The following is a 25695-nucleotide window of genomic DNA, read 5'->3' on the forward strand; positions in this document are numbered from 1 at the left end:
CCCATGTCCCCCTCCCAAGGAAACGAGACGCAGACAGGGCTGGCAGAGGTTCCCCACGTTGGAGCTTTATTTGCCGGGGAGGAGGGGCCAGCATGAGGCAGAGGGGGGGTGACGTAGGGTCGTGGGGGGATATACAGTCCCCAAGCAGCGGCAGGGGGTCACCGGGCTATAACCGGCCGCGAAGGGACCGCAGGAGCATCTCCAGCTGCTGGTCCAGGGACACCGCATCCCCGTCATTGGTGATCACCCAGTCGAAGGCCACTCCTTGGTCCAGGCCACACTCGGACTCGGCATCATCCACCCCTGGGGAGCAGCGGAGCCGTGGGAGCCCCCGAGGCGCATCAGGATCCGTCCATCCCCCCATCCATCCCGCCCAGAGCTGGGGGGACTTTATCCAAACCCCCCAACCAGGGGCTGGTGCCGGTGGAGCTGTGCCCGTGGGGCAGCTGCCGTGCCGGCACAGCCTGGTTTTGGTGCCGCACTTGGGGCAGCGTCGCTTGGTCACCCACCAGCCACAAAGACCCAGTTCCTCCTCTTCCTCGTCTCCTCGCTGGCCACCACCCGCACGGTCTGCACCGCAGCCCCGTACGCGGCCCGGAACCACTCCACATCCGAGAGGCGCCGCGTGTCGCTCACCACCTGTGTGAAGGTGCCGTCAGTGCCCACCCCGTGCCCCTGGCCCCCCACGGACCCCCCAGCTCACCCACACTGGCTGCGCTGCCCCCGCCACTGCCATCCTGCAGAAGAAGCCGGGGTCGGCGTGGCGCCTCTCCTCGCCCCAGCGGATCATGTCCTGCCGGTACAGCTCCTTGTAGGCACTGGCGTCCAGGAGCCGCTGGAAATCCAGGCCATGCTCCTGCGGGAAGAGGAGGTCAGCGGGCACCGCATGGCACAGCACGGTATGGACGGCATGGCATGATGCGGCACAGCATAGCACAGCACGGCACAGTGTGGCACAGCGCAGCATGGCATGGCACGGCATGGACAGCACAGCATGGCACAGCATGGTGCAGTGTGGCACAGCGCAGCATGGCATGGCACGGCATGGCATGGTGCAGCACGCCGTGGCGCAGCACAGCACGGTGTAATGTGGCGCAGCACAGCGCAGCACGGCATGGCACGACACACCATGGTACAGTATGGCACAGCACAGCATGGCAAGGCTTGGTGCAGCACGGCACAGTTAAGCACAGCATGGAATGGCAAGAAATGGTGCAGCATGGCAGAGCACGGTGTGGCACGGCATAGTGCGGCACGGCGTGGCACGGCTTGGTGCAGCGTGCCATGGCTCAGCACAGCATGGCGTGGCGTGGCATGGCACAGGTAAGCACGGCATGGCATGATATGGCGCAGCATGGCAGAGCATGGTATGGCACGGCATAGCGCAGCGTGGCACGGCACAGCGTGGCTCAGCGTGGTGCAGCGTGGAATGGCACAGCATGGCACAGCTCAGCACGGCGTGGGACGGCATGGTGTGGGACATGTTCTGGCAGGGCTCAGCGTGGTGTAGCGTGGCACAGCGCGGTGTGGCGTGGCGTGGTGTGGCAGGGCGCGGCAGGGCAGCGGTACCTTGGCATACTGCTCCTTGAGGGGCCCGGAGAGGCGCAGGATGGTGCAGATGTCGGGGCCCAGCCTGTACGGGAGGGGTCAGCGGCACCGGGCGGCTCCACCCGGGCAGGTCCTGGCCTCCCCACCCTCCGGTACCGGCCCCGCCCCCCGGTACCGGCCCCGCCTCCCAGCCCCGGCCCCGGCTCTGGCCCCGCCTCCTCGTACTGGCTCCACCCTCCGGTACCGACCCCGCCGCCCCGCTTCGGGCCCTCCTGCCGGTACCGGCCCCGCCCCCCGTTCTGGCCCCGCCCCCGGTACCGGCTCCGGAGCTCCTCGGCCACGAAGTCCTTCCCCGACTTCCTCTTCCCGCTCAGCAGCAGCACCGCGCGCGGCGCCGCCATCCGCCCGGCCGGCCCCGCCCCGGCCCCGCCCTTCTCTCCCCCCCCGCGGGGCAGCCGATGGTACGGCCCGGGCAGGGAGGGGCGGGGCGCGGCGCCGCTGACTCCGCCCCCCCGGCAGGTGCCCGCCTCACAGCGCCCCCTGCAGGGCGGGGCCGGCACAGCGCCGCACAGCGCGGGGAGGGGGAGGCACCCCAAAACCCGGCTGGGGCGGGGCACGGCGCCTTCCCCCCAGCACCCCCTGTGCCACCCAGCACCCCCCTTTCTGCCTCCACCCTGTTATGCCCCAGAACCCCATTTCCCCCCAGCACCCCGTGTTCCCCTCCAGCACGTTGTTTCCCCCCCCAGCACCCCCCTTTCTGCCTCCACCGTTCCCCCCCAGCACTCCCTGCTTCCCTCAGCACCCCCATTCCCCCCAGCACCCCGTGTTCACCCCCAGACCCCCGTTCCCCCCCAGCCCCCCATGTTCCCCCTCAGCACCACATTTGCCCCCCCAGCACCCCATTTCTCCCCCAGCACCGTTTCACACCCCACACCCTGTTGCCCCCCCCAGCACCATTAATCCCCCGCACCCCATCTGCCCCCCCAGCACCCCCTTTCCCCCCCCCATTTCCCACACCCGCACAGCTCAGCCCAGCAGTGACTTTATTGCCCGGTGACAGCATCACACAGTGTGTCTGGCTGGGGCCCCCACGGTACCTGGCCCTGGGGGGCACAACGGCAGCCCCCAGACCCCCAAAATGGGGACCCCTTCCCTGGGGGGTGCTGGGTGAAGGCTGGGGGGGGGGGGGGGGGGGGCAGCCACCCCAGCACACTACGGCACAACCCCCCCAGTTCTACCCCCCTGTGCCGTGCTGCCGTGGGGCTCTCCGCTCCTTCCCCGCCGCGCTGCAAGAGAAGGGGGGGCCATGATTCATGATCGGGTGACAGGGCTCAGCCCCCTGCCCCCCAAACCCCTCCAGGGACTCCCTGGCACCCCTCGGCCCCGGCTTACCCGCCGTAGTGCCGCAGCACGTACTCCTCGAAGCCATCGGCCGCCTCCTCATTGCCCCGCTCCCGCCGCGCCACCTCCTCCAGCAGCTCCTCCACGTCATCCACGAAGTCCACGAAGCGCAGGTGGTCATGGGCGAAGGCCCCGTCGGCCCCGAAGGCCCCGTCCAGCCGCGCCGCCAGCCCCTCGAAGTGCCCCCCCCCAGCCCAGCCGCCCCATGAAGGCCTCCAGTAGCTGCAGGAATTGCACCTTCTGCACCGGCTCCAGCGCAACCCCCAGCACCTCCTGCCCCTCCTTGCGGGCGCAATCGGCCACCCCTGAGCACCCCTGCGGCACCCGGTACCGGCTGAGCGGGGGCAGCTCGTGGGGACCCCACTGCGGGGGGCCGGGAGGTGATTTCCCCCAGGCTTTGCCCGGTTTGTGTTCCCGGGGGGGCCGGGGCTCCTTGCCGTGCTTGTGGGGTTTGCCGTGTTCCCTCCTCTCCCGCTCCTGTGGGGCCCCCCCGGTGCCGTGCCGCTTGTGCCGCTTGCTCTCCTTCTTCTCTGCCTTGAACGGCTTCTTCCAGGCTCCGGGAAAGGGCTTGGACCCCCCCACCTCCAGCTCCCGGCCTAGGCGCTGCTCCAGGGTGTTCAGCTCCTCCACAAGCCCCCCGAGATCCCCAGTGCCCCGTGCCCGCTCCAGAGCCCCCACCAGCTCCCGCCGCACCGCAGCCAGCCGGTCATGCCACCGGGCACCCTCCGGCCACACCGCATCCTCACCACGGGCCGGGGCGCCCGCACTGGGAGGCTGCTCTGCCTGCCCAGCCGGTGGGCTGCCCGGTGGTCCCACAGCCCGCAGGCGCTGCAGCTCGGCGCGGGCATCGCGGAGCGCGGTGGCCTCCTGCTCCAGCGCCGCGCGCAGCCGCGCGTTCTCCACAGCCAGGCTCTGGTGCTGCGCCGCAGCCGCTTCGCCATCGCTCCTCTGCAGAAGGGCGTGCAGCTCTTCCTTCTGGGCCTGGGGGGGCAGGGGGGGTCAGTGGGGTGGAAGTGGGAGAGCGGCATCAGGATCCAGCAGCCCGCTTCTCCCAGCCCGGCCGCGCTCGCCCACCTGCAGCTCCGCCTGCATGAGCCGGATCTCCTGGTTCTCCTTGGCCAGCTTGTCCAGGAGGAGGCTCACGGACTGCACGCTCTGGGGGTCCCCCGCGTCCGACGGTGGGGGCTTCTGCTGCGAGTCCTGGGGGAGAGGAAAGCTGGGAGCCCTGGGGGGGCTGGGGGCACTGCCTCCCCTTGGCCAGCTCAGCGGTGCTGAGCCCCGGCTGCGGACCACCTCCTTACGTTGCCATCAGCAAGCAGCGGTGACTCCGGGTCCCTGGCCGCTGTGTCCCGGCTCACCACGCTCTCCACCGGGCCTGGGGGGGAACAGGGTCGGGGGGGAACCGGGTGGGGGTGCCCAACCGTGGTCAAACGCCCGGGCTGCCATGGGGCCGCATTCTGCCCGACCACGACAGTCCCCTGTACTCACCATCTGCCGCATCATAGATGCCACCTGGGAAGAGGAAAGGACAATGAGGGGGATGCCAGGACCTACCCCTGAGACCCCCACCCTGCATCTGGGACCCCCCCTCACCCAAGACGACCAGCAGCCCCACAGCCACCAGCGCCAAGGCGCCCAGCAGGTACTTGCTCATGCTGAGCCCATCGTCATCACCGGCATCCAGCGTCTGCCGGCGCAGGGCAGGCGCGGGGTGCGGCGGTCCAGGACGGGGCTCGTGGCCCTGCCGTCGCCGCAGCCCCTCCGTGTCGTCATCGCTGCTGGTGCAGCTCCCCTCCTCTGTTGGTGGCCCTGGGGAGGGACGGGGGGACCTCCAGGGAGGGGCTGCGCCCCAGCACGGCCCCCCCCGGCTGCTCGCCTGCCAGGGCCTGACCTGCTTTGGGGGTGTCAGGGCAGGGCCCCGGCTCAGCGTCGGGCTCCTCCCGCTCGCTGCCATGTGGCACACTGGGCTGTGCCGAGTCAGCTGGGGTGGGCACGGCCCCGGGGGCCCCACACTCCTCCGGGTCCTGCGGACAGAGGGGCTGGGGTGTTACATGTCCCCACGGATTGGGGGGACGTCAGCCCCCCAGCCCCCCACTCACCCCCTGCCCGCTGCCCTCGGCACGCTGGCTCTGGGCGGGGAAGGCGGATGCACCGTCGGTGGCTGCGGAGAGGCAGAGAGCAGCAGTGAGCTGGTGACACCGGGGGGGACACCGCGTGTGCCCCCATCCCCGCGGCTGCCACCTACATGGGACAGCGTCCTGGGTGCCTTCCTCCAGCTCCTCATCCTCAGCCCCTTGGGAGGTCGAATCCTGCTGCGGGCCCACTGTGTCGACGGGCAGACCCTGGGAGAAGATTGGGGCGGGGGGGGAGGGGCGCAGGTGACACCTTCACCCCGACCACCGCGGGCCCCCCTGCGGCTGCAGCTGGGGGCAGAACGGGGGTGCCCCCAGCCCACACCTCACTGCCCGCCAGCACCCAGGTGCTGTCCGAGTCCCGCCAGTCTGATTTCTCTGCCATGGGGCTGGTCCGGAGCCACCTGCGAGGAGACGGATGGACAGACAGACGGGCGGAGGAAGGGAGGGAGGGATGGACAGACGGACAGAGGGATCGAGGGACAGATGGAGGAAGGGAGGGACGGACGGATGGAGGGATTGAGGGACAGGCGGATGGACAGACGGATGGAAAGACGGACAGACAGAGGGACTGAGGGACAAAGGGATGGACAGACGGATGGAGGGGGGACATGGACAGGTGGATGGAGGGACAGACGAACGGAGGGAGGGAGGGATGGACAGATGGATGAAGGGATGGATGGATGAAGGGACAGAGGGACGGACGGAGGGAGGGATGGACAGATGGAGGGACTGAGGGACAGACGGATGGAGGGACAGATGGATGGAGAGACAGACCAACAGAGGGATTGAGGAACAAAGAGATGGGCAGACGAACGGAGGGGGGGACGGACAGACGGATGGAGGGATGGATGGATGAAGGGACAGAGGGACGGATGGAGGGACAGATGAACGGACAGATGCCGGGACAGACAGATGGAGGGAGGGATGGACGGATGGCCAGACGGACAGACAGGACCCGGCTCCCAGCACCACCAGGGTTTGACCGGGAGAGCCGCAGACCCCCCCGGCTGCCGCAGGGAGCGGCCCCGCTCAAAGCCCCGGCAGGACCGGAGCCCCCCGGACCCCCCCGGCAGCAGCTGCCACCGCTGGGTATTTTTAGCCGGGTGATGCACCGGCAGGTGGACGGGACGCGGGGCCCGGCATGGGACACCACGGCCCGGCACGGGGACACCGGGGAGCCTCGCTCGGGCTCCCGCAGACCCGGGAAGGCGGGGGTGTGTGTGTCTCGAACAGCCCCCGCCGCCCCCCCCCGGGGACCCGGAACCGGCCCGCAGGGAGGGTGTCACAGCGTGTGACAGCCCCGCCGCTGCCAACCCCCACCCCCGCGGTCGCAGCAGCGGGCGATGCCCGTTCAACACGTGCCCGCCGCCCCGCTGCGCACCCCCGGCCCGGGGCCGGCCTCCGCTCCCGGTACCGGCCCCGCTCCCGGTACCGGCCCCGCGGGCTGCACCGCGCGGTCCCCGGGGCAGGCGGGGGCCTCTGGGGGCCGCCCGGTACCTGGTGGCGCGGCCGCGGTCCCGCCGGTAACTTTCCCCGGTCCCTCCGGTAACTTTCCCCGGGGCCGGTCGCCGCCCTCGGGAAGGGTGGGCGCGCACGGTGACGCCAACAGCCAATGGGGGCAGGAGGCGGCCGCCGCCGACCAATGGGACGGTACGGGGCGGGGGCACGCGAGGACCCGCCGGTACCGGACAGCCCCCCCCCCCCCCCCTTTCCCTCCCCTCCCCCCCCCCGACGGGAGCGGAGCCAGACACGGACACGCGCGTTTCAGAATTTTATAGCGAACGGTACAAAAGTTTCCATTAACGATCGGATAAAATTGAGGGGGGGTGGGGCACCGGACCACCCCGTGGTACCGAGGGAGGGAAGAGGCGTGGAGCACCGGAGCACGGGGAGGGGGCACCGGGACCACGGCACAGCCTCCAGGGATTATAGATGGCGGTGGGACCAGATTCCCCCCCCCCCCCCAGCAAGGGTATTGCTACCCCTCCCCCACCAGGCAGAGCTGGGGGCGCAGGGTGGCACCGGGAAGCCTCAGCCCCCGAGGGCCGGGCACCGGAGCCGGAGCCCCCTTGCAGCAAAGGGTTGGCAACGGCACGGAGCCTGCGGTGGGTGCCAGCAGCACGAGCTGCAGCCAGTGCCTGGTGCCGTCTCTCTGGCTGGCGAGGGGGGGGGGGGAGCAACAGCTACAAAAAAAGGGGGTTTGGTCCTAAATTGGTGGGGACGCTGTACACGGTGGCGGGAGGGCGGCTCAGCCGTCATTGGCGGCCACCAGTTGTCCCATGCCCTCCCGGACGTAAACCGACTGGATCTCCTTCGTCTTCAGGCAGAAGTCACAAGCCCAGACGGCGGAGGCCTCGGTGGTGAGCAGCCCGTAGGCGTTCTCCGTCATCCCCGTGCACTCCCGGTGGAACCACTTCTGGCAGGAGGCCTCGCACAAGATGGCATCCTGGTCGTCGTTCACTTCGTTGCGGCAGGCCCCGCAGGTACACCAGCCCCGTGGCGGCTGGTGACCGGACCCGCCGCCGCCTTCCCGGGGGGGGCGGCGGGAGGCTGTTGGTTTCGGGGGTGCCGGCGCCACGGCCGGCGCTGTTGGGGGCGAAGCCAGGCTGCGCCCCGTTGACAGCGGCAGGAGAGCCCGAGTGCTGCTCCTGGGCGAAGGTGCTGGGGGGCGGGTTGAGGTTCTTGCCCCCCTCCTCGCCGCCGGCGGGGAAGCCGGGATCAGCCCCGGGGAAGGGGCTGGCGGTGGGGGGCAGGGGGGGCATGCTCTGCCCAGGGCGCTGCATGGGTGACTGTCCAAAGAGATTGCCGGGCTGGCTGAAGCGCTGAGCCACTGCCGGCCCGCCGGGGGGTTGAGGGCCGGCCCAGGACCCATTCCCCCCGGGGGGGCTGCCCCATGGTGGGGAGATCATGGGCCCGAAGCCCCCGACGGGCCCCTGCATCAGCTGCCCCATGGGGGGCTGAAGTTCTGTCCGAGGGGTGGCTGAAGGGTGCCCGGGGAAGCTCATGCCCCCGGGTCTGGACGTAGTGGGGGTTCTGGGGGGGCATGATGAAGGCCGGGCCGATCTGCCCGGGGCGAAAGGCGGGGGCTGCCTCCCGCAGGGGCTGCGGACCCCCGCCATAACCGGGGGGCACCTGTGGTGACATCCCCCCCTGGACGCGGAAGCCGCCGAAGGGCACCGGGCTGCCCAGGAAGGGGGCGGGGGCTGCCCCCACCTTGGGGGCCCCGAAGTCATCCTCGAAGGGGTTGGAAGCCACCAGGTGGTCCACCATGGGGGTGGGCGGCGGGGGCGAACTCCGAGAGGTGCGAGTAAGCGGGACCCTGCGGGAGAAGGCGGCGGTCAGGGCTGCGGCCCGTCCGGTGCCGGTCCCGGTGCCACCCGCAAGCCCGGCCCTACCTGCGTGTTGGATTTGCGCCGCTTCTTCTCGGGGCTCTTCATCTGCGCCCTGCGGGGACAAGCGGGGCCGCGTCAACCCGGGCCCGGGCCCAGCGTCAACCGGGGCCGGCCCGGCCACCCGTGCTCACCTGCCTTCCCCTGCTTCCGGCCGGGCCCGCTGGGCGGCGGCGCTGCCCGCGGGGTGCGGGGGCCCCGGCGGGGGGCGGCGGGGCCGGGACGCCTCCCTCCAGCTTCTCTGCGTGCGGGGCCGCCATGGCCCTCACTGCCGCCGCAGTGGCCATAGCCCGCCGCCGCTGCCTCCGCGCGGCGAGCCCCACCGGAACCGGAACCCCGCGCGGGGCCAATCAGCGCGCGCGGAGGCGGGGGCGTGCGCGCGTGGGAAGTACCACAGCGCGCTGGCGGGGGTGGGACCGGGGCGGACCAAGCGCTGCCCGCTGGGGGTGGGTAGCGGGGAGAACCATACGCACGGGCCTGGGGGGAAGGCGGACTGAACCAACTGCGGCGCGCGGGGGAAAGCGGCACGGCCCGTGTGCCGCGCCCGTAGGGGAGAGAGGGAACGGACCATCGCAAGGCCCTCGGGGGGGGGGGGGGGGGGGGGGGGGGGGAAAGGGGGGAGGGGAATGGAGGGGCGAAGGGCCCATGTGCCGAACAGGGGGCGCCGCCGCGAGCCCCGTGCCCCCCCTCACACGAGCCAGGGACTAGAGAAATACCAACTTTAATACCAACCGCCGGTTCCTTTGGTATAGCGGGGCCCGGGAGGGGGGCCCGGGGCTGGGAGGGGGGGAAGGGCTGCGCTTTGGCTTGGGGGGGGGGTAACACCGTGCATGCAGGGGGACAACCCCGCCCCCCCCCCCGGGACGGAGCCCAGCCGGGACCCCGGGGCTGGGCAGGGAGGGGGGCGGGGGAGCACGTCCCGGGAAGGGGCACGGGGGGGCAGGGGGGGCAGTGTCCCCAAGCCCCCTGCCCAGCGGCTTTGCATAAGAGTGGGACCTGCGGGGTCAAGGCACAGAGTTACACGTAAAGTGATCGGGTACAGTCGGTGCAGGGCTGGCCGGGCCTTGTGCTTGGGGGGAGCCGAGCCCCCCACGGCCCCCTCCCTCCACGGCCCGTGGGCAGGGGGCGAGGCGAGGCAGCCCCCCCTCCCCCGGCACGGCTCTGCCAGCCCCCAGCCCGTGGGCACACCGGCGAGCGGGAGCATGGCCCCGGCACAGCCCCGGGGCCACCTTTTGGTAAGAGCTGAGCTGCTGTGCAAAGGCTGGAGCTGGGAGGAGGTGGGGGCTTTGGCAACAACAGCCCCCCAGCCCTGCCGGCAGCTCCCACCACGCCGCCTGGGCCCCCCCACGGCCACCAGTGCCGCGTGGCAGAGGGGGACGGGCCCCCCAGTCATGTCCAGGCTCAGTCCCGGGCACAGCACGTGGCTGAGGGTCCGAGGGCTCCCTGGGGCAGGGAGCAGGGCCGGGGGGGCTGCGCACCAAGGGCCCCCCCCAGGCGCTCACAGTCTCCGCTCCACCGGCTGCTGCAGGCACATCTCGCTGCCGGCCGAGATGATGGGCAGGTGATTGTCCATGTGGTAGCTGATGAGGTGGCTGACGCTCTCGAAGCGGTGGTCTTTCGTCCGCACCTGGGGGAGGGGGGGACAGCAAGGAAGGGGCATCAGGAGGCTGCTGATGCCCACAGGGGGGCCAAAGCCACCCACCAGGGGGAGCAGCCCTCACCCCCCACGCTCCACCAGGCTCTCTGTGCCACCAAGCCAGCCCAGAGATGTCCCCTGAGGAAGCCCAACATCCCGGTGGCTCTTGTAAACCCCAGCCCCCCCCCTCCCAAGCCACACAAAGCCCCGTCCTCAGCACATTCCATGGACTCACCACTCCCTCGGGATCCACGAGCAGTAGATGCTTGGGCTGCCCACCCTGCAAGCCGGTCAGCACGTACTGACCGGGGGTGGTGGTGCTCTCCCGCACCAGGAAGTCTCCATTGACCTTCAGCAGCTTCTCTGCCTCCTTACGGTTCATCTTCCCATGGTACCAGGGCTCCCGCCTCAGCTGCTCCTCCATGGAGGCCACCACCTGGCAGGGGGCAGCCCCACAGCACAGACGGGGGGACAACGCAGGGCATCTTCAAAGGGCTCTGCAAAGAGAAAGGAAAGTGGAGGGGGGTGATGTGACTGACCTCACCGCCACCCCACCCCAGACCAGCACAGACACCACCCCCCCCGGCCAGGCCGGCCATGGCCGCCAATCGCACTCACTCATGTTCGAAGAGGTCCCTCGGGCGCTGCCGTTGGCCGTGGCGGGGGTGCCAGCAGCCCCACTTGGCGCGGTCTTGTCCATGTTCTGCACATTGACGTAAGACGGGTCATCGAACAGGTCTGTGCGTCCCAAACAACCTGCCGGAGCCGGGTATTTCTCTCTCCCTGCTACAAGAGCACGGTGGTCAGCAGGGCTCCATCCTGCCGCAGCCCCAGTGCCAGGGCGTGCTGCTGGAGCATTTGGGGTCCAGGAAAGCAGAGACCGGCCAGATCCATCACGTTACCTTGGGCAGGAGCATGCTGCTTCCGAGGGTCGTACTCCCCACCAGACTGGCCGACAGGCTGCAGGGAGAGATGGGTGGCTGAGCCCTGCTGTGCTGCCCACACCTTCCACCACCACCCCGAGTTCCTGGGGTACACGTGCCATTGGCTTTGGTGGTGGAATAACCCTGAGCCAAGCACCCACAGCCCGCCTGGCATCCTGCATCTCCCTTTAACATGGGGGTCTCCCCCAAGAGGATGTGCCTGGAGCCTTACCAGCGTGGCCCCCAACGTGGATTGGGGTTTGTGCAGCCCGTCCCGCAGGCCGCAATGTCCACGACCCCCCCAATGGGGGCTCCTTGCAGGGAAGTCATTGTAGTACTGGTGATCTGGAGGTGGTTCGTCCTCTTCCTCATCCCAGGCAGAGCCATCAAACCCCGCCATCCTGGGAGGGACGGTGGCACGGATGAGCCAGCCCGACCCGCTAGGCCGGGGCTGCAGCCCTCTCCAGACCCCAACTCGGACACACCTCCCACCGTCCCCCTTCCCGACACAGCCCGCCCTTACCTGTCATGGGGTGTTACCAGCTTGGGGGGGTTTTTCAGGGTACTGCATTGAACCGCAGCTCGAAGGCCTGCCCGATGGTGCTGATTCACGTCCTGCGCCAAGCCCTCGGGGCACGTCCAGGATATGGCAGGCTGGGCAGGGGAATGGCAGGATGGGAGCACGGAATCCCGATGCTCTCCACCCCTCAACGCCTGCCCTGGCACCCCAGAGCATCCTTACGGGGGACCCAGTGCCTCCCACCACCCTGAGCTGTGCCTAAACATCCACCCACGGGGCTGTGGCACTTGGGACCTCCCAGCAGCATCCTCACCCTCGCTGGTTGACGGGGTCTTTGGCAACATAGGCGACATATTCGGCTGTGTCCTGTGGGCAAGACGCCGGTGTGAGACAGGACTGCCAGGGAGACTTTAGAGAGAAGGCAGGAGAGGCACCAATCCCTAGCACGGGTCAGGGCACACGTGACGGGGACCCACGTACTCCCGGGTCCTCCCCCGAAGCGAAGGAGATGGACTGCATGTGGTGGTTGGCAATGATCTGCAAGGCAGAGAGTTTGTTGGATGTAGCTAGGAGCTCCTCTGGGTCCAGCCAGAGGTGGCACCTCCTGCCTGCCTACGTTCCTCGCAGGGCTGGCCCAGCACGGGGCCTTACAAGCTTCCAGAGCCTTGGTTATGAGCCACAGGCCACCAGGAAAAGGGCTGGGACAGCAACAGGGCTATTGGGGAGTGGGATCAAAACCAGGAGACCTGGTCCCACATCAGGGGGACCTGGGGGTCTCCCGAGTCTCCAGAGCAGATCCTGCAAAGCTGCGGGATATCGCACCCAACCTCCCCATCCCCAGGGACTGAGGGGAGGTGGGCACTCAGCAGGTCAACCCAGCCCACCCACCCAGCCCTAGGGAGGCTGAGGACATCTCCACCTGCCTCGGTGGGGCCCAGGGTGAGGGACACGAGGACTCCTGCTCATCTGAAGCCAGCTGCCCGGCCCCTCACCACTCTCACCTGCTTGCAGTCGAGCCATGAGGTTGAGGCTGCTGGTGGAGATGGTCAGGTTGATGGGCATGCCGGCAAACTTCAGGTTGCTTTGCCCAGGATGGAGTTCAGGGAGCGGCCGCAGGGCTGGGGGCAAATGGCAGCATGGGGAAGGGGCTCCCCAGGCCAGGCACAGCCTGGTGGCGGGGGGACACCTTGCTGCCCTCCGCAGCAGAGACGGGCACCCGTCCTCACCACACCGCCCTGCCAAGACTGGGGGTCAGTGCCCCAGCTGCCCAGCCCGGGCACAGCTAGCTGGGCTGGGACCCGGTCCCGTGCCCCCCGCAGGCCCCCCCCCACCCCCAGGCCTCACCTTCCTTCTTCCGCACAGGCTCCTATGGCACCAGGCACAGCCTCGCACACCAGCCGATGGCCTCCCTGCAGGGAGCACAGCAGTGGTGTCAGTCCCCACCAGTGCCTGCACTCCTGTTCCCCTGTGACCCCCCAGCGAAGGGACCGAGGACATGGGAACCAGCGCAGAAGGGACAGGGTGACAAATGGGAAAGCCTCGGGCGGCGCCAGCTGTGGCTCTCCAAGCAGGGGAAGCATGCTGGCGTTAATATTTGACGGGGCTGAAGGCAGCCTGGCCACCATCACAAGACCCACACGCCACCAGAGGCTGGCATGGGGCTCAGACCACCCCCCCAAAAGCGGCAGCCCCTGGGGAGAGGCAGAGCTCACCTGGTGACCTGTGTCCTGGTGTTAAAATCCAAAGCCCTCATGGACTGGAGGACTTCCACGCAGCCCATGTACTGGGGGAGAGAGCAGGGTCAGCCTGGCCACCCACAGGGTCTGTCCCCTACACAGCCGGGGTGGGGGCTGGGGCCCCGAGCCCCCCGGCTCCGCAGTGCTGACCTCCCAGCTATCCCAGTGCCCACCTGCCACCCCCAAGGCGCATCGCAGGAGGTGCCCACATCCCCATCGTCACCCTTCCCACACTCCTGCGGTCCCTGGCACTCACCCGGACGTGGTAGGAGACCCCGGGCCCCATGACCTTGTCATCTGGGTGCAGCCAGCCGCGGGTGGGCTTATTGACAAAGCTGCCGTGGCGGGGTCCATTCGTCACCCCCCGCTGGCCGCCTTCCACCCGCGGTCTTCTTCCACAGAGCTCAGCTTGTTCATATCCTGGGAACAGACAGTGACAGGTCCTGCTGAGTCGGGGCCGGCAGCCCCCCCTGACGCTGGTGCCAGGGTCCCGGCAGGGCCGGGGTCCCCCGGGCTGCTGCCAGCCGAGGAGCCCCGCAGGCTGAGCAGGTTGGCGGGGTTGGAGAGCTTCAGGTTGGCCATTTTGGGAAAGAAGGAGCAGAGGGTGGTGGGGCTGTCCTCTGACTCAGGCGAGAGCTCCCCAAGAGGCACCATGGGGCTGAGGGAGGAGGAGGAGAGGGAGCCAGGCAGAGACCGCGTGCTGGTGAGGGACTCCACCGGGGAGGCTGGGCCCCCCACGGCCTCCTCCAGAGAGGAGACGGACTCATTCCGCAGGTGGCTGTATTTGCTCTTCTGCAGGAGATCCATGCTGGAGAGAGGCGCGGGGTGGAGGCGGCTGGCAGGGTCTCACGGGGGCCCCACGGAGAGTCCGGGCGCCTGCAGCCGCCAGGAAGCCGCCCCCAAGCAGAAGCGTCGGCCGAGCTCCACGCCAGCTCCACGCCAGCCCGGCATGGCTGGCAGGGAGAGCCAGCCCCGGGACGCCAGGCAGCGTCCGTGCCGTCACAGCCGATCGTTCACGATCGGCGTCAGTAAGGATGCGCAGACCCGGCCAGAGGGAGAGTGACCCCACGCTCCCGCCACGGCAGGGAGAAACGGGGGCCGCAATGATGCCCCGGGGAGCGGGGCTCAGCACGCTGGACCCCCAACCTGGAGGTCCTCAAGCCCCCCAGCCCCACAGCGCTCCGGCAACCAATCCCATTGTCTTCAACCGGGGCCGGATCCAGCCCCTTGTGCCCAGCCGCCGGGTCCAGCACAGCCGCCCTCCGTCCCAGCCCCAGCGCTGCCCCTGCCGCACCAGCCGCTAAGAGGAAATCAAAAGCATGAATATTTAAAGCCCTGAGACAAGGCAACCACAGAGCGCATCCAAGCCCAGCCCAGCCCCGTTCCGAGCACCGTCCAGGAGCGAACAAGGTCCTTCTGTGGCGGCCAGCGCTACGCAAGCCACGTGCCGGCGGTGAGCAGCCGCTGTTGGCTCCCCAGGCTCTGCCCGGGGGGGCCACGATGCCAAGATGCCGCCGGTGCTCACAGCTGCTTGGGATGCAGGGACATCCAGTCCTTCGAGAGCGAGACTTCGGGCACGGATCTCACCCGGAGGGCTAGCGGGAGGAAGAGGATGCCAGGGAGCAGGATACAGGTGGGCTGTCCAGCAGGCAAGACAGGGCTCAGCGCGGACCCCTGGCTGTGATGGGGAGCCGGCGGGAGAGGCAGTGGCTGCTGCTAATTGCTGCTGCTTCCCGCATCCCGGCCGGTGCTGAGCAGCGGCTCCTCCCGGGAGAGAAGGGGCTGCCGTTAATCGGAAGGGCCGTGCTGACTCACGGGTGGCAGGGCAGGATCTGGCCGCGGCGGGGGCTGCGCAGGGCTGGGGCGCAGCACAGGAGGGGCTCCCGGCGAGGGGTGGGGACCCAGCGCCTATCTGGAGCAGAAAAATCAAGGTCACAGGCGGAGCTAGCGGGAGCCGGCAGTGAGAGCATGTCGGGGGGTAAACCTCAGACCCTTTACCGTGGGGAGCTGGGCAGAGCCCCCATCTGGGGTTGAGGGGGGCAGGGGCAACTCTCCCCCACTCCCCCACCCTCGGTGCACCAGCACACTGGTGGGACCTCGAGCCGGCCGGGCTGCACTGCCCGTACCCCCGCCGCTCTCCACGGCCTCATCCCCAGCAGCCCCCGTCGGGGGCAAGAGCTGTCCCCCCACCACCTCCCATGGGCTGAAGCGGGGATCTCGGGCAGCCCCATGGTGCCCAACCCCTACGACCCACCACAGGCCAGGAGCTTCCCGGACACCGGGCACTCCGCAAAACCAGCCACCGAGCCCAAACTGGGTAAATCCAGCCCAAGGGAAGGGCTCTGCCCTGCTTGGACCCGCTGCCGGGCACTGCTCCGTCTCGCTTCCCAAAGGCTGGCACATCGCCACGGGGACAGGGAAATGGAAGCCAGGACGGAGCTGGAAATAGCCTCCTGCACAGCGCGAGGAGCTGCAGCTCACGCCAGCGGGTCCATCACCCGCCTCCTCTCGGCGCCGGAGCATCGCCTCAGCCGCACACCCCATCTCCGCGAGCGCCAGCCCCCACCTCAGCCACCGCCGGCGGTGGTCCCAACAGGCGCAGAGAGCCCCTGCCAGCCGTCCCGCAAAGCTCCTGTCCCCACCGAGGGCCCCCGGCCGCTCGGCGCTGTGACCTTCCCGTGGCCGGCAGCGCCACTGCTCTGAAGAAAAGCAGGAAGCCCAAGGCCAGGGAGCCAGGAAGCCGCCAGCCCCGCGCGGGGCCAGCCACAGCCCCCGGCTGCTGGGGGGGACCCCGCCTGGCTGGCGTCGAACGGGCGCAGGGCAGCGGGCTTCACCCACGAGGGTCCCACCGTTGGCTGTGGTCGCACGGCATGGGCTCCATGAGCCTGGACACCTCCCCAGCGCCCTGCCAGCAGGGCAGGAGGGAATTGCGCAGGGGCAAGGGGGTCTCCTCGGCCCCCTCCCAGCACCCTGGGGCCCGGCTGTCACTCAGAGAGGCCAGGGCTTGGAGCAGCTGTCCCCAACACCACCGAGGGGTCGGTGCACCTCAGGAGTCAGAGCTCCCCGCTCAGACGGGGCCTCTGCTTTTGTAAGATGGAACAATTCCTGATTTTATTAGGAATTGCCCAGGCCAGCCAGCCCATGTCCTGCCACCAGCCCGCATCAGCTCACGACAAGACGTATGGCTGCTCCCAGCCCTCAGAAACCAGAGGTGCTGCTGCCACGGCCCTCCCAGCCCCAGAGCCCACCCCAGGGCGTCAGAGCCCCTTCCCCAGCAGGCTCAGAGCACAGAAGGCAAACCGAGCTGGGTGCGGAGCCACCGAGCAGCAGCCCTGCCCCATCCAGCTGGCAGCAACCCTTCCCCTTGCCAGGCAGCCGGCAGCAGAGGACGAGCGGAGCAGCCAGAGCAACCGCCCCAGGGAGCTCCAGGGACACATCCCAGCCCAGCCGCTCTTCGTGCCCCGGCAGCAAGGAAAGACGTTGGATCCTCCTTGTGCACAGGAGAGGCAGAGGGACGCCAGCTACTTTTAGGCGCCTAGGGCTGGGACTTCATGCGCAGCCCGAGGCGAGGAAGAGGAGCAGAGAGGGGATGCTCAGGGGCCAGCTACCAGGCCAGCACCCGACATCCTCCCAGGAAACACAAACTGGGAGCTGAGTCAGAGACCTGGAACACGCCAGTGGCTTGGCAAGAAATTGCAGTGAGGAGCAGGCAGCCGCGTGCCGGCCGCTGCCGCACGTACACAGACCCCCTCGCTCCGACAGCAGCCACAGTGGAGCCATCCCCAAGCCTCCAGGGCTGGGGAGAAGACAAGAAAAACACTCAAATCCAGCCAACAGCTGGTTTTTTCCCCCCAAACTTCACAACAGCTTTGCACGGCATCTACGCATTCCTGCACACAACCTCTCCGCCGCTCAGGAGAGGGTCTAGGAGATGTCAGCAGAGACCTGGGGAGGAGGCTGGGGCCCTGCCAGCGGGGAGAGAGGGGAGGCAGGATCCACCACCGAAGCCACCTAGCCCTCCACCGAAGTCCTTACCACATACTCCATCGCCGGCGGAGGGCAGGGCAGGCCCCAGGCAGGGAACAGAAACACACAGCCCCTCTCGTCTGGCACTCCGACCTGCGGTTCGGGGACAAACAGGGAGTTAGCCAGCCCTGCCCCAGACCGCCGAGGTGGTGGCCCGGCACCAAGAGGCAGACCCTGCTCCTCCTCACTGACAGCAGGTGGACGGGGCCGTAGCAGCAGCACGATGCCAACACACGGGCGAGAGAGCCAGGGAAGCCTCCTGCTTCCCACCTGAGGGAGGGCAGAGCTGGGATGCACCAGGGCAGGAGGCCAAGCCTGGCTCTGCTGAGGCTTTGCCCACACTGGCAAACCGTGTTGGGGGCCAAGAGTCACTCTACGACCCAAGACAAGTACTGGAGCCGAACCCTGCCCAGCCCCAAAACCAGTGCCCAGAGGCCACACACAAGCAGGGAGAGCGGAGGCAGCCCAGGGGGCAGAGCTGCCCCCTCCTGCGCACCCCCTCGGCCAGCACCCTGCTGCAACAGTACGCCCGGAGCCCCTGGGGAGCGGTGAAGAGGGGAGCCAGGAAGGGCAGGAAGCTCTGCAAGGGGAAAACAAGGCAAGCGAAGCAGGAGCAGCTCTGGAGCCACTGCCCTTCCCACCCCCATCCCCCAGCCGATGCGGTTCAGACCGGCCAGCCGAGCAGCAAACATGATTTACTTCCTCGCAGCAATCATGCCCTTATCTGGGGCCTGCAAAGGCTGCGCTGGAGCCCAGGCGGGCACTAACGTGATTAGCTCGGCAGGCAGGGAGATAAGGAGGGCCCTGCTTGGCAAGCAGAGTGGCACAGATCGACCCTGCACAGGGCCCGGCAGCACCGCGCCGGGTTGCTCGCTGCTGAGCAAAGGCAGCGACGAGGTCCTCCAGACACTGGAGGCTGAGGTTGGCGGCACAGAATGAGGACTGAGACCCCGACCTGGGGTGCTCAGCCTCGCTGAAGCCTCCTAGGGGCCCAGTTCTGTCCTCTCCGAGGAGGGGACGCTGCCCCACACAGCTCCCATGGGCACAGGCGGCCCAGCCCTGCTACTCCCCCATCAAAGGGCTGTGGGTGGACACTTGGGTTCCACTTGGCTGGGAAGAGACGGCATCTTTGACCCCTCTGGAAGAGGCTGAGGCCGGGGTGTCCCTGGGGAGCACTGCTCAAAGCTGCCCTTTGCCCACAGGCTCCTGCAGCACCAGCCCAGCACAGCCGAGGTCATGTTCCCTCAGAATCTGGGGTCTCCCCAGGCCAGAGTAGTGTGAGGGTGACCTGAAAGTTAACTGGAGCAGCAGGGACAGCCTGAGACGGACGGACACACAGCCAGCACCCACCGCCAGTGACAAGGCAAGGGACTGCAAGGGGGAACATCCACCCCTGCCCGCAACAGCTGGGTCTGCCCCGCAAGTCTGGAGGCAGGAGGGTGCGCCCAGGCACTGCACAGGCCCAGGATCCCTCCGACCCCAGCCAGTGCCCCATCCAGTCTGGGGCGCAGGGACTTTCCCCAGACCCTCAAGGCGGTCCCCTGCCCATGTCGCACACCAGCACAGGACCCTGAGCGCCGGAGCAATGCAAGCCGGAGCCCAGCGAGTGGTTCCAGGGACACACAGCAGCCACCACAACCAGGGGGTCCTGGGCACCGCAGTCCCCCCAGTACCTGGGGGCAACTGAGCAGGCTGGCACAGCCCTGCCGTGGCTGGGCCACCCAGGGGAGGGAGCCAGGCCTGCGCCCCCCGCTCGGCTCCCCCACGCCGAGGCAACAGGGAAGGGGGGCCGGGCCCCGCAGCGCCGGGCCCCGGGAACGGCTGCGGCGGGACCCCCCGCTCGCTGCAGGGAAGGCGGCGGTGAGCAGGGAGGACTCGGCCCGGCGGCGGCAGCACCGTCGCGGGGGCCTCCCTGGGGCACGGCCCAGCACCGCGGGGGCCCCCCTCACCCGCCCGGGAGCCCAGGGCCTGCGCGGCCGCCGAGGCCGCACCAGTCCCCGCCGCGGCCCCTGGGCGCAGCCCCCCCGCCCGGGCCGGCCCGCGCGCTCACCGGGGCACCATGGGTCTCCCGCCGGTCTCCTCCGGTCCCGGCGGCCGCGGTGCCCGCCCGTCCTCCCTCCCCCCGCCGCGCCGCCACTCACTTCCGGCTCACGCCCTCCAGCGCGGCCTCACCGCGCCCCATCACGTGACACCGGGCCGTGCCCGCCCCGCGAGGCAGCTGCGCCGTAGCCCCGCCCAATCCGGCCAGCGTTGACCAATGAACTCTAGCGGTGCGCCTTAGCGCCCCGCCCTCCAGGCGCTGTGAACCAATGGGAGCGAGGGGCGGCGGCGTTTGAAAGCGCGGCGGGGGCGGGGGCGCCAACGGCCCGGCGGGGCGCTGAGGCGAGGGGCGCGACGGGGCAGCGGCGGCGGCGGGGGGTGGCCGGGGAGGGGCGGCCAGGGCCCGCCGCCATGGCGCACAAACAGATTTACTACTCAGACAAGTACGATGATGAGGAATTCGAATACCGGTGAGGCGGGGGCGGGAGAATCGGTAACGGCTTCTGGGTGGGGGTGGGGCGGGGAGGGGGGTGTGCTGGTCACGGGCCCCTGTAGGGTTTGTGGGGGGGCTGTTCTGGTAGCGATTACCGGGGGGGGGAGGGGAACAGTTGTCCCGGTAACGGTTACGTTCCTAGGTGGGGCGAGAGGGAAGTTGTCTGGGTAACGGGGGGGGTGGGGGTTGTCCGTTATAGGCGTCGCTTGGGGGGGAAGGCGGGCAGGCCATGGCGTCCTGGTGGGACCGGGGGGGAGTTATCCCGGTAGCGGATCACCAGTGGGTGATGGATGGAAGTCCCGGATCCCGGTAACGGTTTCCCAGTGGATCGGGGCGGGGGGGGGGGGGGCGGAGTCCCGGATCCCTGTTACGGTTCCTCAGTGGATCGGGGGGGCTCCCAGATCCCGATAACAGTTCCCCAGGGGTTGATGGAGGGGAGTCCCAGATGCCTGTTACAGTTCCCCAGTGGGTGATGGGGTGGTCCCAGATCCCGATAACAGTTCCCCTGTGAATCGGGGGGGTGGGGGGGGGGGGTTTCCCAAATTCCAATAACTGTTCCCCAGGGGGTGATGGAGGGGAGTCCCAGATCCTGGTAGTGGTTCCCCAAGGGGGTTGATGGGGAGGGTCCCGCATCCCTGTTACAGTTCCCCAGGAGGTGATGGGGGATTCCCAGATCCTGGTAACAATGCCCCAGGGGGTGATGGAGGGGAGTCCTGCATCCAGGTTATGGTTCCCCAGTGGGTGATGGGGGGCTCCAGATCCTGATAAACCGTTCCCCAGTGGGTGATGGTGGGGTTCCCAGATCCTGGTAAGTTTCCCATGGGGTGATGGAGGGGAGTCCTGGATCCTGCTAATGGTTCCCCAGGGGGTGTTAGAGGGGAATCCTGGATCCTGGTTACAGTTCCCCAGTGGGTGATGCGGGGGGCATCCTGGTAATGGCACTGTATTGGGGCAGGGGGCTGGTCCCGGTAACGGTTCCCCGGGGGAACTCTCCAGTCAGGGGGGTGGGGGGATGCTCCTCTGTGCTCCCACTCCCTGCTGAGGGGTGTGGGGGCGCAGGCATGTGATGCTGCCCAAGGACATCGCCAAGCTGGTGCCCAAGACCCACCTGCTGTCAGAGTCGGAGTGGCGGAACCTGGGGGTGCAGCAGAGCCAGGGCTGGGTCCACTACATGATCCACGAGCCAGGTGAGCCCCGGGGGGATGGGACGGGACAGGTGGCAGCGGGGGGGCCTGGCCTGACACCTTCTCCCCCACCAGAGCCCCACATCCTGCTCTTCCGCCGACCACTGCCCAAGAAGCCGGAAGAAGCGAGTGGCCCCCAGTCCACGAAGGCCCCGGCCCACCCAAGCTGAGACAGCACCTTCTTCCTCCTCGGCGTTCCCGCGGGGCCCTGCGCCCACGCCATGCCAGCGGGTGCTATATGATGCTCGGGTGCTACATGATGCTCGGTGCCACCCGGGTACTGCCGTGGCCGGTACGTGGGTCCTCCAAGCCACAAGGCCGGAGCATGCTTCAAAGCGTCAATAAATGGATGTTTGGGAGCTCCCGTCTGCTGGGGTGTGTGTGTTTACAAACCAGAGGTGGGTGGGTGGCGTGTGCGAGGGGCTCCCGTACCTCTGAGCATTCTGCCTGGGTGCTGCAGGCATGCTCCCGGTCACGGGGGTTGGGGAGGGCTTCCGGGGCAGCCACCTCCCTGGTGCTGGGGGGGTGCCTGGGCGGGGGTGTGTGTGCTGGGGCTGGGGCACATGCGGGATGGGGGCTGGGAAAAGACTGCAGGGGGGACACTGAGGGTGGGGGGGAAGGGTTTGCCGGGGGGGGGGGAGCTCCCGGTGTTCTGGGGAGCCGCACATGCTACCGCCTGCCGGACGGACCCACAGCTTCCAGAGGGGGAACGGGCACCGCCCCCCCCGCCTACCGCCATGGTTCCGTCTCCGCGGGTCCCGCTACTCGACCAATCGGAGCTGGCGGCGCCTTGTGACGGGCATGGAGCGCGACCAATGAGAGCGCGGGACAGTGTGGCGGCCGGTCGGGTCCATGTGGAGGGCCCTGCGCGCCGCCGCCTACCGCCCCATGGCGGCCTGGGCCCCCACGGCGGCCCCCAGCCCCACGGCGGCCCCCAGCCCCACGGCGGCCCGGGGCTCTGCCGCCACCGCCGGCATCATCGTCATCGGCGACGAGATCCTCAAGGTGCGGCCGGGGGCGAGCCGGGCCTGCAGCGGGCGGGCGGGCTGAGGCCTGGCGGGACCCCCTGTCACGGGTGTCTCTGTTTGTCCCCCCGTCACGGGTGTCTCTGTGCCCCCCTCCTCCCCGTGACAGGTATCTTTGTGTGTCCCCCCGTCACGGGTGTATCTCTGTGCCCCCCCGTCACGGGTGTATCTCTGTGTCCCCCCCTCATGGGTGTCTCTGTCCCCCCAGGGTCACACGCAGGACACAAACTCCTTCTTCATGTGCCGACGGCTGCGCACCCTGGGCGTGAGGGTGGCCCGCATCTCGGTGGTGCCTGACGAGGTGGACGCCATCGCCGACGAGGTGGCCGCCTTTGCCGCCCGCTTCACCTACGTGCTGACCTCAGGAGGCATCGGCCCCACGCACGACGATGTCACCTTTGAGGCTGTGGCCAGGGCCTTCGGGGAGCGGGTCACCCCCCACCCCGAGCTGGTGGGCCTGGTGCACAAATTCTTCGGCAAGACAGACGCGCAGTGCCCCGAAATGAAGCTGGCTCGTGTCCCCGAGTCCTCCCACCTCAACTACGGCATGGACGGGCGCACGGGTGGCACCTTCAAGTACCCGTTGGTCAGCGTACGCAATGTCTACATCTTCCCTGGCATCCCAGCGCTGATGGAGCGCGCCCTGGATGGCCTCACCCACCTCTTCCGCAGCGAGCAGACCCGTTTCCACTCCCGTGCCATCTACGTGGCAGCCGATGAGATCCTCATCGCACCCACGCTGGACCAGGCCAACACCACCTTCCAGGGCCGTGTCAGCTTGGGTTCCTACCCGGACTGGGCCAACAACTACTACCGTGTGAAGCTGACGCTGGACTCGGAGTCAGAGCAGGACCTGGAGGAAGCGTATCGCTTCTTGATGGAGAAGCTGCCACCGGGCATCATCGTGCCGTTCGTGACAGACTGCGTCTCGCCAGCAGTTGCAGAGGTTTATGGCCTGGCTGAGTCAGGTACAGGGGAGCGGTATTGCAGCACAGCTCGGGGCGCAGGCCCTGCAGCCCAGCAGGGCCAGGGCACTGGGGAAAACTGGACTGGGAGCAGAGCTTGCCTGTGCTGGTGTGCTGGAGGGCTTGAGGGTGCCAAGGTTTTGCCAGCAGCTGCAGTGGGCTTTGTCCAGTGTAGTGGGAGAGGGACCCGTAACCCCAGTTATGGCCAGCTGGTGCTGGTCCCTGAGAGCACTGCTGTGCATTGGGGGAGCGATGCTGCAGTTCCCCCCGTGCAGGCAGGATCCCTATTCCCCCGTGGCACAAACCTCCATGTTGTGCAAGCTCTTGGCTCCAGTCTGCAGTGTTGGCAGTGTCTGGAGGCAAGACGTGCACAGAGGGCGAGGGTGCCGCAGGCCCTGTGGCAGCACAGCAACAGGCAGGCACCGACTGTCCCCTCCCGGCAGGCTCGGCCCTGGGGCAGAAGGTGGCAGCAGCACTGCGGACCATCGAGGAGGCTTGGACCGGTACAGCCTGGCCCCAGCTCTGTGTGGGCTTCAACGGGGGCAAGGACTGCACGGCCCTGCTGCACCTCGTCCACGCTGCCTTGGAGAGGTACCTGGCCAGGGGGCTGTGCTGGCCTGGCCTGGGGCAGGGCTGAGGGAGTGCGGCAGACCCCAGCTGGGGCTCCCTACCCACTCCATTCTGCGGGAACAAGTGGATCCCTGGGGCCCAGCTTGTGGGGACTGGGTGGCTGCCCTGCTTCCAGTCACTGTTCTCCAGAGCCCAGCTGCGACGGGTCTCTCTCCAGGCGATACCCAGCGAGGGCAGGAGAAGCTGCAGGTGCTCTACATCCGCATCGTGTCCCCCTTTCCCGAAATGGAGCAGTTTATCCAGGCGACTGTCCAGAGGTACGGGGCAGAGCGGGGCGGGCTGCCAGGCAGGGGGTGAGCAGTGGCTCCTGCAGCCTGGCAGGCAGCTGCCTGTCCTGCCTGCACAGGTATAAGATCGAGCTCCACACGGTGGAGGGCTCCATCCGGGACGCTCTGGTCCGCCTGAAGGAGCAGCAGCCGCAGCTGGAGGCCGTCCTGATGGGGACACGGCGGACGGACCCCTACTCGCGCACCCTGACACCCCTGTGTGTGACAGACCCTGACTGGCCCACGTACATGCGGGTGAACCCCTTACTGGTACGTGGCCTCTGCCTGCTCTGGGGCTGGGGACAAGGCTGTCCCCTCTCGGTGTGGGAGTGAGGCTGGCTAGTTCAAGTGACGGGGCTGGAAGCCAGCACTAACCCACCCCCATCCCAGAGGGCTTTCCACCCAATTTCCCCCCTCCCCAGAGTGTCTCCTGCCCTGTTGCGTGGCCATGGGTGCCCCTCGCTGCAGCCAAGCTGCCTGGTGCTGTCAAGCGGGGCTTGTTCCTGCCCGCCCAGGGTTTTGGGGAGGTGCTGGGAGGGACAGGGGTGCCCCAGGGACCCAGGGACCCACTGGCTCTCCCGGCTGCTCATGGCGGGGGGAGTAGCTGCCTTCCCTTTGGCATTCCCTGCCCAATTCTGCCTGCAGGACTGGACCTACCGGGACATCTGGGAATTTCTGCGCAAGCTCTTTGTCCCCTACTGCATCCTCTACGACAAGGGGTGAGTGTGCAGCGCTGCCCTCCCTGCTTGGCCTGGCCGATGCTGCCAGGCGCAGCCCTGCAGCCGCCTTCTCCCCCCACAGCTACACCTCCCTGGGAGCATGGCCAACACGCACGAAGAACCCGGCGCTGCGCTACACCGACACCCGGGGCCGGGAAGAGCTACCGGCCCGCGTACGAGCTGGAAAATGAGGAAGACGAGCGCACTTCCCGCCAGTGAAGACCCACGGGCTGGGCTTGGGGAGGCTCTGCTGGGATGCTGCTGGCAGCCAGCTCCCCCGCGGATGTCCCTGGCACCGCCGGCGATGACACTGAATAAACCTGCTGCCTGCCAGTGCTGAATAAACCTGCTGCGCTCAGCCTGTGGTCTGCATTGCGCTCGCGCTTGGCCCTGCCGGGCCCGCCGGGCCCTGTGGGGTTCTGGCAGCAGCGGGACGGGGGGCGAGGCCAGCTCTGCTCAAACAAAAGGGTCCCCAGGCAGTTCCCCCTCCCCGCACCCGCTATTGTGGAGGCTTTTGAAGCGCAGAGAATGGAGCAGGTTCCAGCGCTTGCTGGGGACCCACGTGCAAGCGCGGCTGCCTCCCCCCGTCAGACCCCGCTGGTCCTCCATCGGCCATGCGCCTCCTCTGGACTGCGGCGGCCCGGCCGCTGGGTGCTCCCAGGCGAGCGGCACGGCTGGTGGCACTGCCGGCACCCACGACTCCTGCCTGGGGCTGCGCCTGGGCTCCTGGCCTGCTGCGGCTGCTGCGGGAGTGCGTCTACCTCCTGCTCTGACAGCTGGTGCATCCGCGAGCTGCTGGACTAGGAAATGCCCCCCCTCGATGCCTCAGGACCCCCGGCACCCCCTGCCTGCCCCTGTGCGATGGGTGAGTGCCCTGCCCTCAGCTGCCGGCTCAGCACGGTGCTGTGGGCCCCACTGCCGTGCTCCCAGGGGTGACAAGGGCAGGGCATGGTGCTTGGGGGGTGACAGGGCCCGGCCAGGGTGCCTGAGTGGTGATGGGGGCCCCACTGCCGTGCTTCTGGGGTGGTGCCAAGGGCCCAGATGGTGTTTGGGGAGGTG

The 25695-nt window shown here is 68.6% G+C and overlaps 6 protein-coding genes across 8 annotated transcripts; 2 read left to right on the top strand and 4 right to left on the bottom strand.

Annotated features, from left to right (window-relative positions):
* Nucleotides 1–40: 40 nt before the first annotated feature.
* On the bottom strand, nt 41–1998 carry PMVK (phosphomevalonate kinase). Of its 2 annotated transcripts, XM_037371116.1 has the most exons (5): nt 1867–1998; nt 1570–1633; nt 704–856; nt 510–639; nt 41–303 (listed from the first exon to the last, which is right to left on the bottom strand). In XM_037371116.1, exons 1-5 carry the CDS (start codon nt 1947–1949, stop codon nt 167–169), a joined length of 567 nt encoding a protein of 188 aa, XP_037227013.1. In that variant the 5' UTR covers nt 1950–1998; the 3' UTR covers nt 41–166. The 2 variants fall into 2 exon arrangements, with proteins under 2 accessions (XP_037227013.1, XP_037227014.1); XM_037371117.1 differs by lacking the exon at nt 1570–1633 and having other exon boundaries at nt 1867–1970.
* Nucleotides 1999–2574: 576 nt separating this feature from the next.
* On the bottom strand, nt 2575–6672 carry PBXIP1 (PBX homeobox interacting protein 1). The gene is given in 12 exon segments (XM_037370942.1): nt 2575–2834; nt 2941–3137; nt 3139–3930; nt 4024–4149; nt 4251–4324; nt 4438–4461; nt 4543–4758; nt 4841–4973; nt 5049–5110; nt 5195–5291; nt 5407–5485; nt 6582–6672. Coding segments are annotated over 11 exon segments (1833 nt in total). The 5' UTR covers nt 5467–5485; nt 6582–6672; the 3' UTR covers nt 2575–2782.
* Nucleotides 6673–6842: 170 nt separating this feature from the next.
* On the bottom strand, nt 6843–8813 carry PYGO2 (pygopus family PHD finger 2). Its single transcript, XM_037371143.1, is given in 8 exon segments — nt 6843–7606; nt 7608–8098; nt 8100–8369; nt 8371–8403; nt 8480–8528; nt 8598–8638; nt 8640–8681; nt 8683–8813. Coding segments are annotated over 8 exon segments (1278 nt in total). The 5' UTR covers nt 8761–8813; the 3' UTR covers nt 6843–7332.
* A 365-nt stretch (nt 8814–9178) lies between these two features.
* SHC1 (SHC adaptor protein 1) lies at nt 9179–14133 on the bottom strand. Its single transcript, XM_037371141.1, is given in 20 exon segments — nt 9179–10100; nt 10345–10550; nt 10553–10606; nt 10728–10895; nt 11012–11069; nt 11265–11433; nt 11556–11599; nt 11602–11640; nt 11642–11681; nt 11863–11918; nt 12033–12089; nt 12554–12566; nt 12568–12634; nt 12637–12670; nt 12897–12905; nt 12908–12948; nt 12951–12961; nt 13265–13335; nt 13545–13688; nt 13691–14133. Coding segments are annotated over 20 exon segments (1815 nt in total). The 5' UTR covers nt 14096–14133; the 3' UTR covers nt 9179–9971.
* A 163-nt stretch (nt 14134–14296) lies between these two features.
* Nucleotides 14297–21390, top strand: CKS1B (CDC28 protein kinase regulatory subunit 1B). Of its 2 annotated transcripts, none has more exons than XM_037371132.1 (3): nt 14297–14921; nt 20907–21034; nt 21107–21390. In XM_037371132.1, exons 1-3 carry the CDS (start codon nt 14797–14799, stop codon nt 21199–21201), a joined length of 348 nt encoding a protein of 115 aa, XP_037227029.1. In that variant the 5' UTR covers nt 14297–14796; the 3' UTR covers nt 21202–21390. The 2 variants fall into 2 exon arrangements, with proteins under 2 accessions (XP_037227029.1, XP_037227030.1); XM_037371133.1 differs by lacking the exon at nt 14297–14921 and adding an exon at nt 19692–19824.
* Nucleotides 21391–21861: 471 nt separating this feature from the next.
* Nucleotides 21862–24994, top strand: FLAD1 (flavin adenine dinucleotide synthetase 1). Its single transcript, XM_037370988.1, is given in 8 exon segments — nt 21862–22036; nt 22265–23024; nt 23465–23612; nt 23809–23824; nt 23826–23908; nt 23998–24187; nt 24563–24636; nt 24719–24994. Coding segments are annotated over 8 exon segments (1533 nt in total). The 5' UTR covers nt 21862–21883; the 3' UTR covers nt 24828–24994.
* Nucleotides 24995–25695: the final 701 nt, after the last annotated feature.

The sequence above is a fragment of the Falco rusticolus genome, chromosome 19, assembly GCF_015220075.1.
Source record: "Falco rusticolus isolate bFalRus1 chromosome 19, bFalRus1.pri, whole genome shotgun sequence".
NCBI classification, from domain to species: Eukaryota; Metazoa; Chordata; class Aves; order Falconiformes; family Falconidae; genus Falco; species Falco rusticolus.

Coding starts and splice junctions, on each gene's coding strand:
- PMVK (XM_037371116.1), bottom strand. CDS start 1,949: ATGGCGGCGCCGCGCGCGGTGCTGCTGCTGAGCGGGAAGAGGAAGTCG. Junction 857..1,569: donor TCAAGGAGCAGTATGCCAAG/GTACCGCTGCCC, acceptor CTCTTCCCGCAG/GAGCATGGCCTGGATTTCCA. Junction 304..509: donor GAACTGGGTCTTTGTGGCTG/GTGGGTGACCAA, acceptor GCTGCTCCCCAG/GGGTGGATGATGCCGAGTCC.
- CKS1B (XM_037371132.1), top strand. CDS start 14,797: ATGCCGCCGGTGCTCACAGCTGCTTGGGATGCAGGGACATCCAGTCCT. Junction 14,922..20,906: donor TGCCAGGGAGCAGGATACAG/GTGGGCTGTCCA, acceptor GTGGGGGCGCAG/GCATGTGATGCTGCCCAAGG. Junction 21,035..21,106: donor CTACATGATCCACGAGCCAG/GTGAGCCCCGGG, acceptor CTCCCCCACCAG/AGCCCCACATCCTGCTCTTC.